The 14,225-nt window shown below is 37.6% G+C and overlaps 2 protein-coding genes across 3 annotated transcripts in view; one reads left to right on the top strand and one right to left on the bottom strand.

Moving 5' to 3' along the window:
* Positions 1-5,557, top strand: part of LOC146479846 (C2 domain-containing protein 5-like) — a 50,224-nt gene extending 44,667 nt beyond the window's left edge. For both annotated transcript variants that reach the window (XM_085110669.1, XM_085110668.1), the window contains 3 exons: positions 846-965; positions 3,525-3,671; positions 4,579-5,557. In XM_085110669.1, coding sequence (XP_084966795.1) covers positions 846-965; positions 3,525-3,671; positions 4,579-4,806 — 495 coding nt within the window. In that variant the 3' untranslated portion in view covers positions 4,807-5,557. The remainder of the gene's footprint in view (positions 1-845; positions 966-3,524; positions 3,672-4,578) is intronic.
* LOC146479845 (solute carrier family 49 member 4 homolog) lies at positions 5,377-13,736 on the bottom strand. The gene is made up of 3 exons (XM_085110686.1): positions 13,217-13,736; positions 9,567-10,254; positions 5,377-7,522 (listed from the first exon to the last, which is right to left on the bottom strand). The coding sequence occupies exons 1-3, from the start codon at positions 13,569-13,571 to the stop codon at positions 7,048-7,050; spliced, it is 1,518 nt and encodes a 505-aa protein (XP_084966812.1). The 5' UTR covers positions 13,572-13,736; the 3' UTR covers positions 5,377-7,047.
* Between the last annotated feature and the right edge of the window lie 489 nt (positions 13,737-14,225).

Raw genomic sequence — 14,225 nt, 5'->3', positions numbered from 1 at the left:
ATATTAATATTTGTTTAAATAATGGTGGCTTAATTGGCCATACAGACATTTGAGCTATCTTTCAATCAGAAAAACAGAGGGCCAGTTGTTCAAGGCTAGATTGGTATGGTCTTCACAGACAGGGGACTTGACTCCATATTGTCTCCCTCTACCTACAGTAAGTGGGCGTCAGAACCCTGTAATGGACTAGCATCCTATTCAGGGGGAAGTAGTAATACTCCTGGCCCTAGTTGTTCAAAGAGCAGATAACTTTATTCAGTGGATAATTCGCTATCCAGCCCATAAAATGTACTCCAACCAATACATTTTATCCTCTGGATAGCGATTTACCCACCGGATAAAGTTATCCGCTTTTTGAACTTTTTAGGCCTGGATTCTCTTTGCCGTATATCTATGGGCTTCCTCGGAGCTTGGTGCAACTTTACCTTCGCTAATTAACTAGTAATAATGAAAGATTATGGAGTGCATTCGATATCACCAGGCTCTCCCTCTCCTTTGCCAAGTTGGCAATGATGTCATCCGCCCCTGCAAAATTTGTGGGGGATGTCAGATACGCGTCCCAAGATCCATTCATTCAGTCAACGTTGTCCCATACAATCTCGACTCCAATCTGTATTAGGAGAGCGTTCTTTCTACGTCGAACGCATTTAGACCCTACCCCAATATCAGCATACATATTCTCATTACTGCTCTTCATGTATCTCTTTGTGGTACTAGTTGGCAGAGTTTGGTGTTGACTTCCTTCATTCTCGTGACTTGAATGTTTGATCCAGAAGTGATATGCTAACGATCGGAGAAATATTAGATACTAGTCACTACGAGTCACTATTTGTTGTAATTTACAGGCTCCATATCGTCCTGCTGTTGAGGTGACATCAATGTCATACTTGCCAAATACGCAGATTGAGCAATACCTTGGCAACATCAACTTGTTTCTGATACGGGAAAGCCACACCGTGCGCGAGGTAAAGTCAATTCCAGTCTATGGTATACAAGACAACCAATTTTCAAGGTTGGAAAATGACATTGTCGAGGATAATTGGTATCACATACACAGCATTTAAAACTGCAAGCTCAGAATCTGGGGTTTTGCAAGATTTTGGAACTACACTGCTGTGACCCAGAGGTTAATGTCAGTTGGAAGATCTTGAAGTGTTACCATCGTTGTAATTAAGATGTCAGTTTATGTAGAGAATGATTCCAAAGGGAGACAGCTTTATTGGTGTCATTTTCCAAATTCTTTTACCTGAAAAACGTGGAGACCGGAACAATCCTCCCCGTGACACCCACCCTCAAAACTCTCCCTGCACTGCTCAGTACAGCCTAGTTCTTACTCTTTTATTTCTAAACCCTCCCTCCCCAAGGTGGAATGCCGAGCTATTTCTTCATAAAGACACCTCATGATTCGCAACAATTTACCAATTGAAATTAATGAAGACCAACTAACATTCCAATACATTAAAAAAATTTTTGTCTAACTTGACTCGGAGGCTGATCCAGAGGGGAATAAAGCGAACTTAAGGTATCAGGTGCCCTTTCAGACTGCCTCTAAAAACGGGAAAATTTTCAATTTTATTTTGGCAAATAGTGTTCAGGTTTTGCTCAGTAAATACAGATATGTGAAAGGGAATTGTTTTTCGAGAAATTTTCAAGCAGTTTTGAGGAGATATTGGGAGAAATGACCCATCCTGATACTAGTGACACTTTTGTAAATTGCAGATGTTGCTTCCAAAACAGGTGTCTGTGATTTCCGATAACTTACATCATCTCTGAAATATTGTATTTCAAATTTGGCTTGCTTTTTTTGGTGTATTTGCCTCACGAAAAAAGGAATATCTCAGGAATTAAGACAAAACATTGCTGACACCTTGCTTAAGGTAGCATATTGTTTTCTGAAAATACGAAGTCTCAAGCCAAACCATTAAAACCCGCCTGACCTGGGACTTCGAAAATATGCAAATTTTCATTACCGAGAACTGCATCTGAAGTATTTTGACTCCCTACAGCTTCGTGTTTGCTTAACGGGCGAATCATGCGTGTTATAAGGCGTTTAATAAAACGAGCTGTCGTGGAAACGCCGTGAGTCAAATCGACACCAGTGCCGTCGCCCATTAAAAGATATCAGAACATACCTTTCCGCGAGAAATTATTCTCGGGGAGGTAAAAGCCGCTGGGTAGTCTGCGTAGTTTTCGCTTTGCTCTTTTCTTTCAATCTACTTTCCCCCTAACATTCACTCCAGCTAAATCGCGACGAGACTGCTACCACTTCCTTTCTTCATGGTCAAGAAAGCGAGCTGTTCACGCGAGCAAGCGAGGCTTTTGCTTCGACTGGTTCGCTGTCTCGAATGCTTTCCGATCGTTTCTTTTGGAGATAGCACTGAAAACGGCGTTGAGAGATGGAATCGTTTCATCTACCAACAATTTTCTTTAGAACAAAACCTCAATCTTTGACTGCAAATTCTTCTTCTGTTCGCAGAAGAAAATGGAATTGTCTTTGATGTTGTCGCCTTTGACCGTAATTTCTTCGTAGGAAGAAATGTCGACGAATTTTGCTTTCCTCCTTGCTCTTTCTCAACATCTATTGACATTAGCTTGACCTTTGAGTGAAACAAAGGCAACGAGCGAAATGTCCCTATCTAGACCGGATTTATTTTTCTGCTGGGGCCGCCATAACTTCGCAAGTATAAAAGCTATGACAATGAGGCTTGGAGGGTCAATAGTACATATTACGTCATGGTTGCCAATTGGCGGCCCTTTTGGATCCGTCATCTTCGATTTCTGGATTTCCCCTAAACTTCAAGAAAGCGCAGAAATTGAACGAAAAGTAATCAAAACCAATAAAGGAACACTAATATGAGCTAAAATCGTAAAAGTTTCGGTAAGAAAGGTAATTCCAGGGATTTTAAATTTTTCGAAAAAACTCCCTCTTAAAAACTGGTTGCTATAGTTACGTTAAAGTCATTGTACACAAACTGACCTCATCCAATTTTTTCCAGATAAATTTCTGAAAAAGTCCTCAGTCTCATGACGTTTCCTCAAAAGTTATTCAGGTTCAAAGTTGCCATGGGCCGGTCTAGATACGGTTAAAGAAACCACAGCTACTTTCAACCAAGGAATACTTACGTAATGCGTTAATAACGTAAAACGTATTATGCAACCAAAAGCTTGCATGCATCCCCTCACCTGTTGTCATGTGAACGATCATGGTGTTTGTGGATTGGTGACAGATGAATAGCGGTGCATTTCTTTTTATTTTGGTAAAATAAATGGTTAAAAATCGGGAAGAAATGTTATTCGTGATAGGTTATGTTGTGATGACTAAAACCTTCAATACTGAAATTTTGAACATTTCATGAAAAAAAGGCTCCCGACCCCTTAACGAAACCTAGGTGTCATTTTTTTTTATTTCCCAAAGCCTCAGAATCAGGTAAAAAATTAAAAAAATATATAGAAAATGATTTATTAATTTTTGTAACACTTTACTTTGATATTTCAGTGCTAACTAGTGTTTTCTTTCTCCGTAGAATGGTGGTTTAAATGTATTTATGCAAGCATTCGTGGCTGAGGCTCAAGCCATGCTTAGAGCCCATGTGTTGGCTATCGGAGGAAATGCCATAGTCTCTTACCAGTTAAATGAGATTGTTTTATTTGACAATCCTCACAAACACCAGGTTAGTAACTATTACAAGTTATCTGTAAGTTGACTTTTACCAAGGCGGTTCGAGGAGAGGGGAGGCTGGGGCTACTTGTCGTACCTTGTCTCTCTTTCTCCCAACCCCTCCCTCCTTACACAATATAATATTATACCAAACTCAAGTCTGAGACTATAACAACAATTGATTCCAAAACAGTTCTCTTAAATTTTTTAAAAAATTCATGGAGGCAGACATATTGCCTAAAGTAAAAACTCGCACCCAAAGTGTAGCAAGGTTTGGATTCACTTGTGCAAGCCTAACACACATGTATGCATTTTTTCATCTCTCAATGACTTGCACTCTCCATCCTAGACCTTCTCTAAAGAAAGTGAATAAGTTCATGTGTTCATACGACATGCTAGTGCAACAATGTCGACTGTTTTGCAGTCTAGAGTGATAGTATAGACAGCTTTTTGTCCACGCAAAATGGACCACACTCATCTATCTCAAATCTCTCTTTATTTACAAGCTACATTAATGGCATACCTTGGTTTACCTCTCCGTTCCTTTGGTTCATGTCATTACTGCGCCTTTCAATAAAATACGGACTCTGAACTTCAACCGCAACTAACGATTTGCGTGTTTTACTGCTGACAATCATAATTACGGCGACAACTAGCTGACTGCAAAAAATATAGAAACCGACAAAGTGGATTGAAATCCGCCAATCACAGCGTGCGATTCGAACATGGCCTTTTGACCCTGTTGAGCCAACGATTTTTATTTTCTTAGAGGTCTGCTGCAGCAATTGACAACAGTGAAAAGCGTAATAGTAGGATGAACTTCAGAGTCCGCATGTTATTAAAAGGCATAGTGATCTGATTACTAACCACTCTAAAAATCATTGTATTTGGGAAGCTTACACAAATTATTGAATACACAGGGCCAGTGCCTTCTGAACATCAGTGGTGATGCTGTTAAAGTACTTTATGAAGACGATGAGTCATTGGATAGCTCAGGTCGAGGGTCACCTCGGAAAAGAACCCTTTCCTACTCAGAAGCGAATACTCATACCCAAGTCCAAATAATAAGGCAAAGGTGCATATCTGCCACTGAGGCTTCCACCGGTACATTGGTAGCGTATGATGCATACTATGGAACAGAAATCTAAGGACTTGTACATATCTATTGTTTTCTAACAACTCTCCCTAGACTGCCTGCCTCGTGGAAGGACTGCAGGTTATTGATCAGATTTGCTTTGGTTTTGTGTTGTAAACAAACTGATTCCTCAAGAACTTGAAGTAGTTTTTTTTGTCTTGCATTTAAGAGTAAACAAGAAGTTGTGATGTAAATGGCCAGCCTAATGGCAGGCACTTGCTAGGATTTTTCACAAACCTCTTTATGGCAGAGGTACCATTTACTGGCCAGTGAGCTGGCAAGGGAGAGAGCCTTCTGCAATCTCTGTATATTTTCCATTTACACTCTGAGACTGCGCTCAGATAAACTTTTAGCTATGTCAGAAAACATCAAAATATAGCCCAAATTACATAAAAAATTACCCTGTGCAGGAATTCAGTGTTTGTTGGATTGCACTCTTTGGCTATTAGTACAAAAGTTGGAAATTATAGGAATGGAAAATATACCTAGCACACCTGTTTCCACACAGCCATCGTAGCAAGAATGTACGTAAACTGCTTTAAAAAAAATTGGTACAGACATCAACCCTGGCAATCACTGTACATATTGTCAAATATCAAAATGATTTATTTAAAAGAAATAGAGATTTGTAAATAGAAATAAGGTGTTTTCATGACTGTATATTAATGGCTTTGAATAGACTCCCAGGATTTAAATACAAGAAAATGCTGCAAAGCCCTTTTAAACAGAAAATGGGAAATAAAATAATCAAGAAAACATGCTAATTTGCTGTAATGATTGTCTTTCTTTGTTTATTTACACTTTTTGTTAAATGTAATCTGATACTCTTAAACTTTCATCCACCTAATTTATTTTAATGTATTTAATACTTTGAAAATGATTGATAATTTTTGCAAAATTATCTTAAAAAATTTCAGAATCTGTCATTATAGTAACCCTAAAACTTGTAAAATCTCAGAGTATATATGAAGGGCTGGCAGCAAGAAGGGTGTACACAAGGTTTAATGGCCAAAAACGCCCTGAAACTTACCCATGCAGTTTTTACGGCATTTTCATGATAAAATGCTAGTACGTTTTAATTTCCACCAACTGAAAGCTATTTTTAACGATTCCCTTTTTAAAGGGAAGTATCATGGGGTTTTTGGTATCTTTTGTGAAAAATGATGAAATACAACCTTCAACCAGCTGCCAAATAAGTCTAGAATGACAAGAGGAAAGAAATCAACTCGATTCTTGGAAGGAACTCGTGATTGTGATCTGTTCTAGCGCATTTTGGAAACAGCAATGCGAGAACTTGAAAAACATTAGCCTAACATTTTTCAAGTTTCAATCCATACCGACCTATACGTCTCTGGCCAGAGGCACTAATCGACAGTTTTATTGCACTGGGTGGTAATTTACATGTATAACAAACTTGACAATTATTTCTTTGTTTCTGCTGACATACAAACATTTTTGGGTTTTGAAATGACAGCAAATTTGCGTGATACTTCCCTTTTAAGGCCACTATGCATGCACTATGTTTAGTGTCAGTAAATAAATCCATAGAAATTCCTTACTTAGACAAAACTCAAATATGGATCTGATACTATTATACCACATTTAGCACAAAAAATCTGCAGTGCTAAACCCCTTTTGCAGCAAATCCTTCATACAGTCTGAAATTATGTACATGTAATTCTAGAAACTACAAAACACATTCCAATCAAATTATAATTATATTATTTTTAAGACACTCGTTTTTTTAGATCGCATCGATCGCATTCTTGTCGCACAAATTTTAAGCAATTTACAGTCCTTTACCAAGGTCCCAAAATCTAGAACTCTCTCCAATATCAATTACTTCTTCATCTAGTTTTTTCACCTTTAAGGAAAAAATGTTGCATTTTTTATCTGTAAAATCATGAATTGAGCAAGCCACACTTACGCAGCACCATATTTTTATTTATTAATGACAGCCGAGGTGGCCTCTCTTATAAGCCTGGTGGTTTCTTGAGGTCTCCTCACCATGTGTAAATGTATATTGAATGATTTCTTCTTTTTTTGGTAAGGCAAATAAATGATGATGATGATGATATCTTTTTGTGCCTGCCCCTTATGTTTATTCGTTGGACAATTATGATATTTCTGCAGAATATGGAGGTTGTTTTGATGATAGAGCCAGTCCTTAGCATCACAGGATAACTAAATATTAATTAACATATTTTGAATTGAACATATTATCAGGTGCACATCACGAAGGAATTGCCAATTTCTAAACATGTTGAGTTAAAGGTTCATCGTTGCATGTGTTTACAGGATCCCTTTCTGTTTCACCATTAGTGCAGGAGTCTAAATCAAGACGGGTGTACTTCTCTCTGTAATTTAACAACCCTGCAACACACAATCCAAGACCAACTACTGTAACCCAGTTCATCCACCTTGCATCGGAATGCGGCACCATAAAAGCGACATAGAAAAACAACAAAACAACGTTCCCCATGGTTACTAAAATGCCGCCAGCTATTCCCTCACCAACCGGATAAACGCACTCCATGGCAAGTTCAAAAAACAGAGGTAATGTACCATTGTAGACAAAACCACCAAATATGATGGAGCTGTAGAGAAGTGGTTTGGTTGACGGCAGGATGCCTGCACACGATAAGCTGAAGATTAGCTGGGATATTGTTGAGAGTGTCAAGAGAAGCATCAACAGCTGTTTTGTTCTGTGTTTGACCACATCTGCACACCTGTAAACAGAAGCAGTAAAAAAAATTAATGCTGTTAACTAAAGGCGCCAATTTCATGCTTCTTAGACCCACAAAGCAGATTTAACTGTGTCGCACAAACGTAGTTACAAATTGTATGGAATGTAATTAATACATTGTAGATGTCTCTATGACTTCAATTTTATTTTAGGTTGTTAACTACAATCAAATATATGAACAGGTTTTAACTTTCATTGTATATATTAATTTTTTACCCTGTAAGTTTAAAGATCTGGTTGAAACATGTAAATATAAAGAACCACAGTATGAAGAAAGTCAAAGTCGGCATGTGCGTGACACTATATGTATGTTTTATTTGTTTTCATTTTGAATCTCTCAAGCACTTGCTTCAAAACATCTGGTAAATGTTTTTTAGTGCAGGTAAACGTAAATAGTTTAAAAAAAATTTCATATCTTTAACCTAGTATTTACACTTCTTGCAGGGGGGTCGAGTCAGGCATTAATAGAGTTGGGCAGGTGCAAATAAATTGTAGTTGTTAGACCCCTCAAAAGTTCCATTAGGTCAAGGCCCAAAACAAGTCGAACAGACCAAAAGATAACCCAAAAAGGTTTCCACATAAACCCTAAAAACTCTTTCCTCCTGATAAAAGTTAACCAGAAAAATTATAACCCAGGGAAGTCCCCAGTCACTAATTTCTAAGACTCAAGTACCCTTTCACCCCTCCCCTAGGCAAGGTTGAGGTGCTGTACATGTACCTCACAGGTACTGAATTAGGCAGGTGCAACGGTCTGCACACAATTTCCATGAGTAACTGGCCAGATCCATCCAGCAGATCTCTGTTCTGAGTTGCCACTTTATGTACACAGTTTTAATGGAACTGGGCACCAAATGCAAACAGCTTACAGTTTCATGCTGACACCAAGTATGGCTGTTGCCGCAGGTACCAATAACACTTTTGCATAAAATGATGTCCATGTATTTGAACGGTGCATAGCATGCACTTCTATGATATGTACATGTACATGTGAAGGGGTGAGTGGAAAAAAAACCCAAGTGACATCTGATCTTATGTCAAATTCTCCTTTGCTCATACAAGGAAGAACAAGGCAATTTGCTAGGAGAATTCAGCAGTCAATCAGATGTCACTTAAGGCTTTTTTCCATGCACCCCTTCGGGTAATACTTGTATTGAGAAGAAAACTGTTGTATTACCAGGCCAGGAGGACGACAACTCCCTAAAAACAACTGGGCAGCAGGCTAAGTGAACTCATCTTCAGTGCTTTCAAGTAAGCAAACTGCTGGCTCTGGGGACATTTTGTATAATCCAATAACAATTTTTGTTGCAATTATTGAACACAAGAAGTGCTACTTGCCAAACAAACAGACAGTTGGAGAATCAGTAAAAGCAAGCAATTTAACCCTTTCCTGCCCAAGAGTGCCATATGGCACAAGACGCAATTATGAGCTCAGTATTTGGTCACTTTGTGTGAAATTTGCACAACCAAAAGATCTTGGAAAGATCTACAAATTGAAGGCATAAAATCATGCCCCCCTCCTATATGAGACTTGATTTACCACTCCTCAAACTTTTGGGTTTTTTTTCCTTTGTACGTTAAGGGCCCAGTTGATATCTTACAACAAGCAATGCACTAAGAGCTGTACATTAAGCTATAGTTTAGGGGGATACCCAGTATATACAATGAATAGGAAAATTTTCAATGTTTTTCATCTTTCGTTTTGGACTTTTCTCACTCTAATATGTCACCTCCTCCATCTCTGTTGGTGTGATTTATAGCACACCCCAGAAAATACCTTTAAAATGGTATATCACATGTGGTCTCCCAGTTCATAGTTAACGATTTAGAAAAATTCGACATTTTCCTCGGGCAGGAAAGGGTTAAAGGTTTTGAAACACAATGTCTTATTGATTATTTCAATTCTTGTGTGAATAAAATAAATCAACAAGGTCCATGATTCTTTAAAATGGAATTTTTTGATACTGTTTTCAAACCTCCCCTCCACTTACTACCTAGCTAGAATAAAATTAAGTACTAAATTACTGTACCTGGCCAGCAAAACACCAGAAATAACCCCTGCTAACGTTGCACTAGAGCCCAGCCAGCCGGCAGTGATGGGATCCACTTGAAATTTGGCCAGGAAGACATCCAGCATGGACAACCAGCCAAAGTAGATCCCAAAACTTGCGCCAGCCAGCACAATCAGCAGCCAGAACTGGCCGTTCTTCAGTACACGCCTGAATGAAGCTTTCGTGCTCAGTGTGTGAGATCTGGAGGAGGTAAGACTAGGTGGAAGGGGAGGTCTTGCTGGAAAGTACAACAGGATGCACAGGAAAACCACTGCACACAACCCAAGTTCAAAATATGTATACTGTGTTATTTTGTGGTTCATTATTCTTCCCACATTTATAACTTTTTCTGTAGCAGATGAGTTTCCAATGCTAGATGCTGGAATCTCATTAGGAACCATAGCAGGTCCAACAGCAAATGCGATGGCTATTCCAAAGTATCCCACTAACGTCCCAATAGCTGTGGCTGTGGTACGTTCATTAGGAGGAAACCATGTTGCAGATACAAGGGGTGGAGCACCGATAGCTACAGGACCTCCAGCCATCACGAGAAACTGACCCAAGTTGATGAAAACTGTTCGCACTTTGTCATCGGCAAATGGAATAACTTGGATTGCTTTACCCAGAACTGATAGAAAGGCTATTAAAAGCACAGATATTCTTAGACCTAAAGAAAAGACATTGGTTAGTTAGAAATGGGTAGTTGTAAAAACACTTGTCAAAAAAATTAATATTAAAATTGTGGCAATAACGGAAATACATATATGTAAATTGTATATACAATTAAAACAGACGGATACATACATGTACGAGAAACACCTGTACCTATGGGTAATATACAGGTTCATGCAAGTAACATGGCTACATATACATGTAAATATAGATAAGTAACATCCAAGCAACATACACATAATCATCAATACATACAAACAAACATTATTTTGATCACTTGTATGGTTAACATGCATGAAATCTAGCCGTTTTCTTTTCAATCAACATTTTTATTGTTAATAAAACCTGCTCTTCTTTTCCCAGTACAATTTCAGTCTTCCTCAGAAATTGTCAGAAATTTCGAAAAATGTTCAAAGGATCTTCAAAGGAGAGTGTTCATGAAACCTTCGACCAGTATACAGTAATAACAATATCAGGACAACTCGGATTAATATTAATTCTAATGATTATTATAATCCAGTAACAGATTATTATAATCCAGAAATAGATTATTATAATCCTTTACTGAGGTTTGAGCCGTGCCTTAATCAATTAGGATTAATATTAATCTTATGTAAGATTAATACTAATCTGATAAATATTAATCCTACATAGGATTCCTATTAATCCTACGTAGCATTTATTTAATATTATTCCTTCCTAGGATTAATCTTTGTCCAAAGCTTCTGAAGATTTTGCACACTTCCGCTACCGTAAAAATGTGTAAAGATGTTTAGGAAATTCTTTTTGCTTTAGCTGTTTTGTTCAGTGCGGATCTGTTTGTTTATTTGTTTGTTTGTTTCAGTTTGGCTTATAGGGTACAAGGAATTATTGCCATAGGTAATCTTGCTCACTCTTCCTAACAATGACTTGTAGATAATAGTGCAAACTGTAGAATTATCTGAATTAATGATTAAATGGCACAAATAATTTAATTTTGAATTTGGCTTTATTCAGTTTACATGATTGTATTACAGTGCATTACTCTCCTGTACAACAACAACAACATCAACATCATCAACAGATTTTACAATGTTCATGCTTCCCATCTTCTCACTTCAAAGTCACTGAAAGTGTTTCGGCAACTCACTCGGCATCCCTTTCATGAACGTTAGTAAAAAAACAGTAAAAACCTTTAATTAACTTCAAATTGCAGATAGCAAACAATTATGCTAATATCTTCGAAGATATAAAAGATAAAAGTAAGACTAAATTACAAAAAGAACAACAATCACGATTAAATTTGATTTGGTTCACTGCTAGTTTAAAAGCATTGGTCGTAGGAGCGGTTTTGAGTGAGTTTGGTAACGAGTTCCAAAGTTTACAAGCTGAATAACGGAAAGAGTGTAAGCCACAATTTGTAGTATTAATCCTGGGGACATGGAGAAGATGTTGGCCACGTAGGTTGTGGGAAGTGTCTCTTTCATTAAACACCACACGTACTTTGTGAGCTCTTGCTGGTTGACTGGAATCTCCCTTACTCCACTTTGCATATTCAAGCACTAAGCTAGGAATAAATAGTAAGAAAGCTCTACTCTAGCACATGCAAGTGATCATCATGTGACTGATGTGATCAGTGTTATGTCACGTCAGTCCCGTTTTATGTCTGCAGTGTGTCTGTCATATAGATCTGTCATATCTGAACATTAATGGGAATTTCATCCGGATTATAATAGAGATTAATATTAATCTGGATGATGTTATTAATAATAATCTAATCCTTCTAATTTTTTGCCATGCCTTAATCTATTACTGAATTATAATAATCTATTACTGGATTATAATAATTTATTACTGGATTATAATAACCTTATTATAATCTATTATTATTATTATAATCCACGGATTAATATTAATCTGAGTTATCCTGCAATATATAACACAAACATTCACATGAAGCAAGAAGGAAGAAATCATATTCATGTGGTGTTTTAGTCATGGCCATTAAATTTTGTTTCTTCAAAAGTTATTTGTTTTTGTTTATCAAATTAGTGTAATTAAAGGGAGAACTGAAAGTAAGCAAATTATCAGTTATATAAACTAATTTATTTCGATAAAATTAAAATTAATTTTTTAAATAAGATTTTATATGCCTACAGAATATTTATAGTCCTTAAAAATAGAAGATCTGCTTATCTGATTAGTGTGCTTGGACAATGTAAACTTTCTCAAAACTACGCAATAAGATGCCAAGTTTCTTGTTCATTTTACTTTAAATTCCGTCCGTCTACAGGAGAAAGAACAGGGAATCCCCTTTAGCATTCAATGACAGAATTTCGATTTCTATAAAATTAATGATTTCGAATATCGATTATAACCATCTTGCAAATTTAAAACTGCAAAGAAGTGGGTTTAGAAATTTCGAAAGTGTTTGAGTAATGTATTACCCAGTAGCTCGCATGCCCTTTCCACAACTGGCAGAAGCTCGATCGATTGCGAAATCAGTTAAATCCGCGATAAACGGGCCGCCTTCGATAAACAACTGAAAATGAAATTATGTAGTAGAAAAGATTCCACGAAGAAATATGTTAAAACATGAACTGAACAAATAACAACGAGCTGCTTAAATATTACCGCCCACCGAAACAAATTGCGACGTACTTCACAAAAAATATGAAGCGCGCATCGTCGATTCGTCCGTCGTTTTCATTTAACTCAGAGAGTTTACTCGTAGCACTCGTTTACCACTAGCACATCATTATGAAGACAATAACAACCAGAAAACATAAGAAGAAGGAAAAACAACAAGAGAAAAATAAAAGTTGGACCCTGACTCGAACTTGGCTCGTGACTCGAACTTGACTCGTGCTCGAGCTTGGCTCGTGCTACGAGTTTGACTCGTGACCCGTACAACGAGCAAACTCTAAAACTCAGAAGGCATTGCTTTTTTGTTCTAAAATTTTTCAATTAATTTTTACCTTTCGTGTCCATTAACCAAGTAAACGGGGCTGAGGTAACAAGAAGACTGATTGCAGCCCACGAAGTCAGCAAAAGAAGGTTGAAATCTGTCCATCCGAAAGCAATTTTGCTGGGTTCCTGAATTGGACCCCAAGTATTCCACGCTAGATTGTAAATAAATGCCTGGGCTGTGTACACCGACAAAACATACCATCTTCGTTTGTAAACCTTGAATTCTACTTTGACTGTCGATGCAGTTGATGTTAAGCCTGAAGATTCCCTTTGATTTTTTCCCAAGAGGGAAGATTTTTCATTTGAAGACTCCATATTCGCCGGGGAGTGCGGCAAACTAACTTCCTGAGCAACCTTTGTCATCCCTCTTGTCAAGCGTTTGTCACGGATTTGTCACGCAGTAAACTTCGACCTCGTACCCAGGCTCCTCCTGCTGCCGGAGCCGCTGTCATAGTGATTTCGGCATCCCCGAGCGGCTCGGTTCTTGTTGCATTTCGAGGGCGGATTTATTTTAAACTTCCGAAAAGCGTTTCCATATTTTAAAAATAGGCATTGTTAGTAGGGAACAAAAAATTTAATTGGCATTAGAGCTATAACCCTAAACAAAAATGGGGCGAGATTATTCAGAACTTTTTAGTTCTAACCTGAGTATCAGGCCTTCCTAACCAGGAGGGGGATGGAAGATTTCTTTCCCTTTCCCTCCCTTCCCTCTTCTTTTTCAAAAGAAAGACGCGGAAAAACGCCTGCATTAAATCACATTCCTTTTTTCCATATTCTTCATCATTAATTTAAGTCGTTTCTTCAGGGTTCACTTGCCGCCTTATGTCATTATTCGCTTCTTTCAGTCAATTGTGATACCTGCCATTCTACTGATAAGCTCCCTTTGTAAACTGTCGCCGAATCATCGTGTGATTATTTTCTTCGCATCAATTTGTTTATTGTTACGATATCAATAAAAAAGAAAATAGCTTTGCTCTTAGAAATGTGCGAAGAATAAAGTTTATAGCAAATTATAAT

This window comes from Pavona decussata, unplaced genomic scaffold (genome assembly GCF_977016875.1).
Source record: "Pavona decussata unplaced genomic scaffold, jaPavDecu1.1 SCAFFOLD_58, whole genome shotgun sequence".
Taxonomy (NCBI): Eukaryota; Metazoa; Cnidaria; class Anthozoa; order Scleractinia; family Agariciidae; genus Pavona; species Pavona decussata.
The sequence above is the reverse complement of the archived record's forward strand: the minus strand, read 5'-3'. Positions and strand labels throughout refer to the sequence as shown.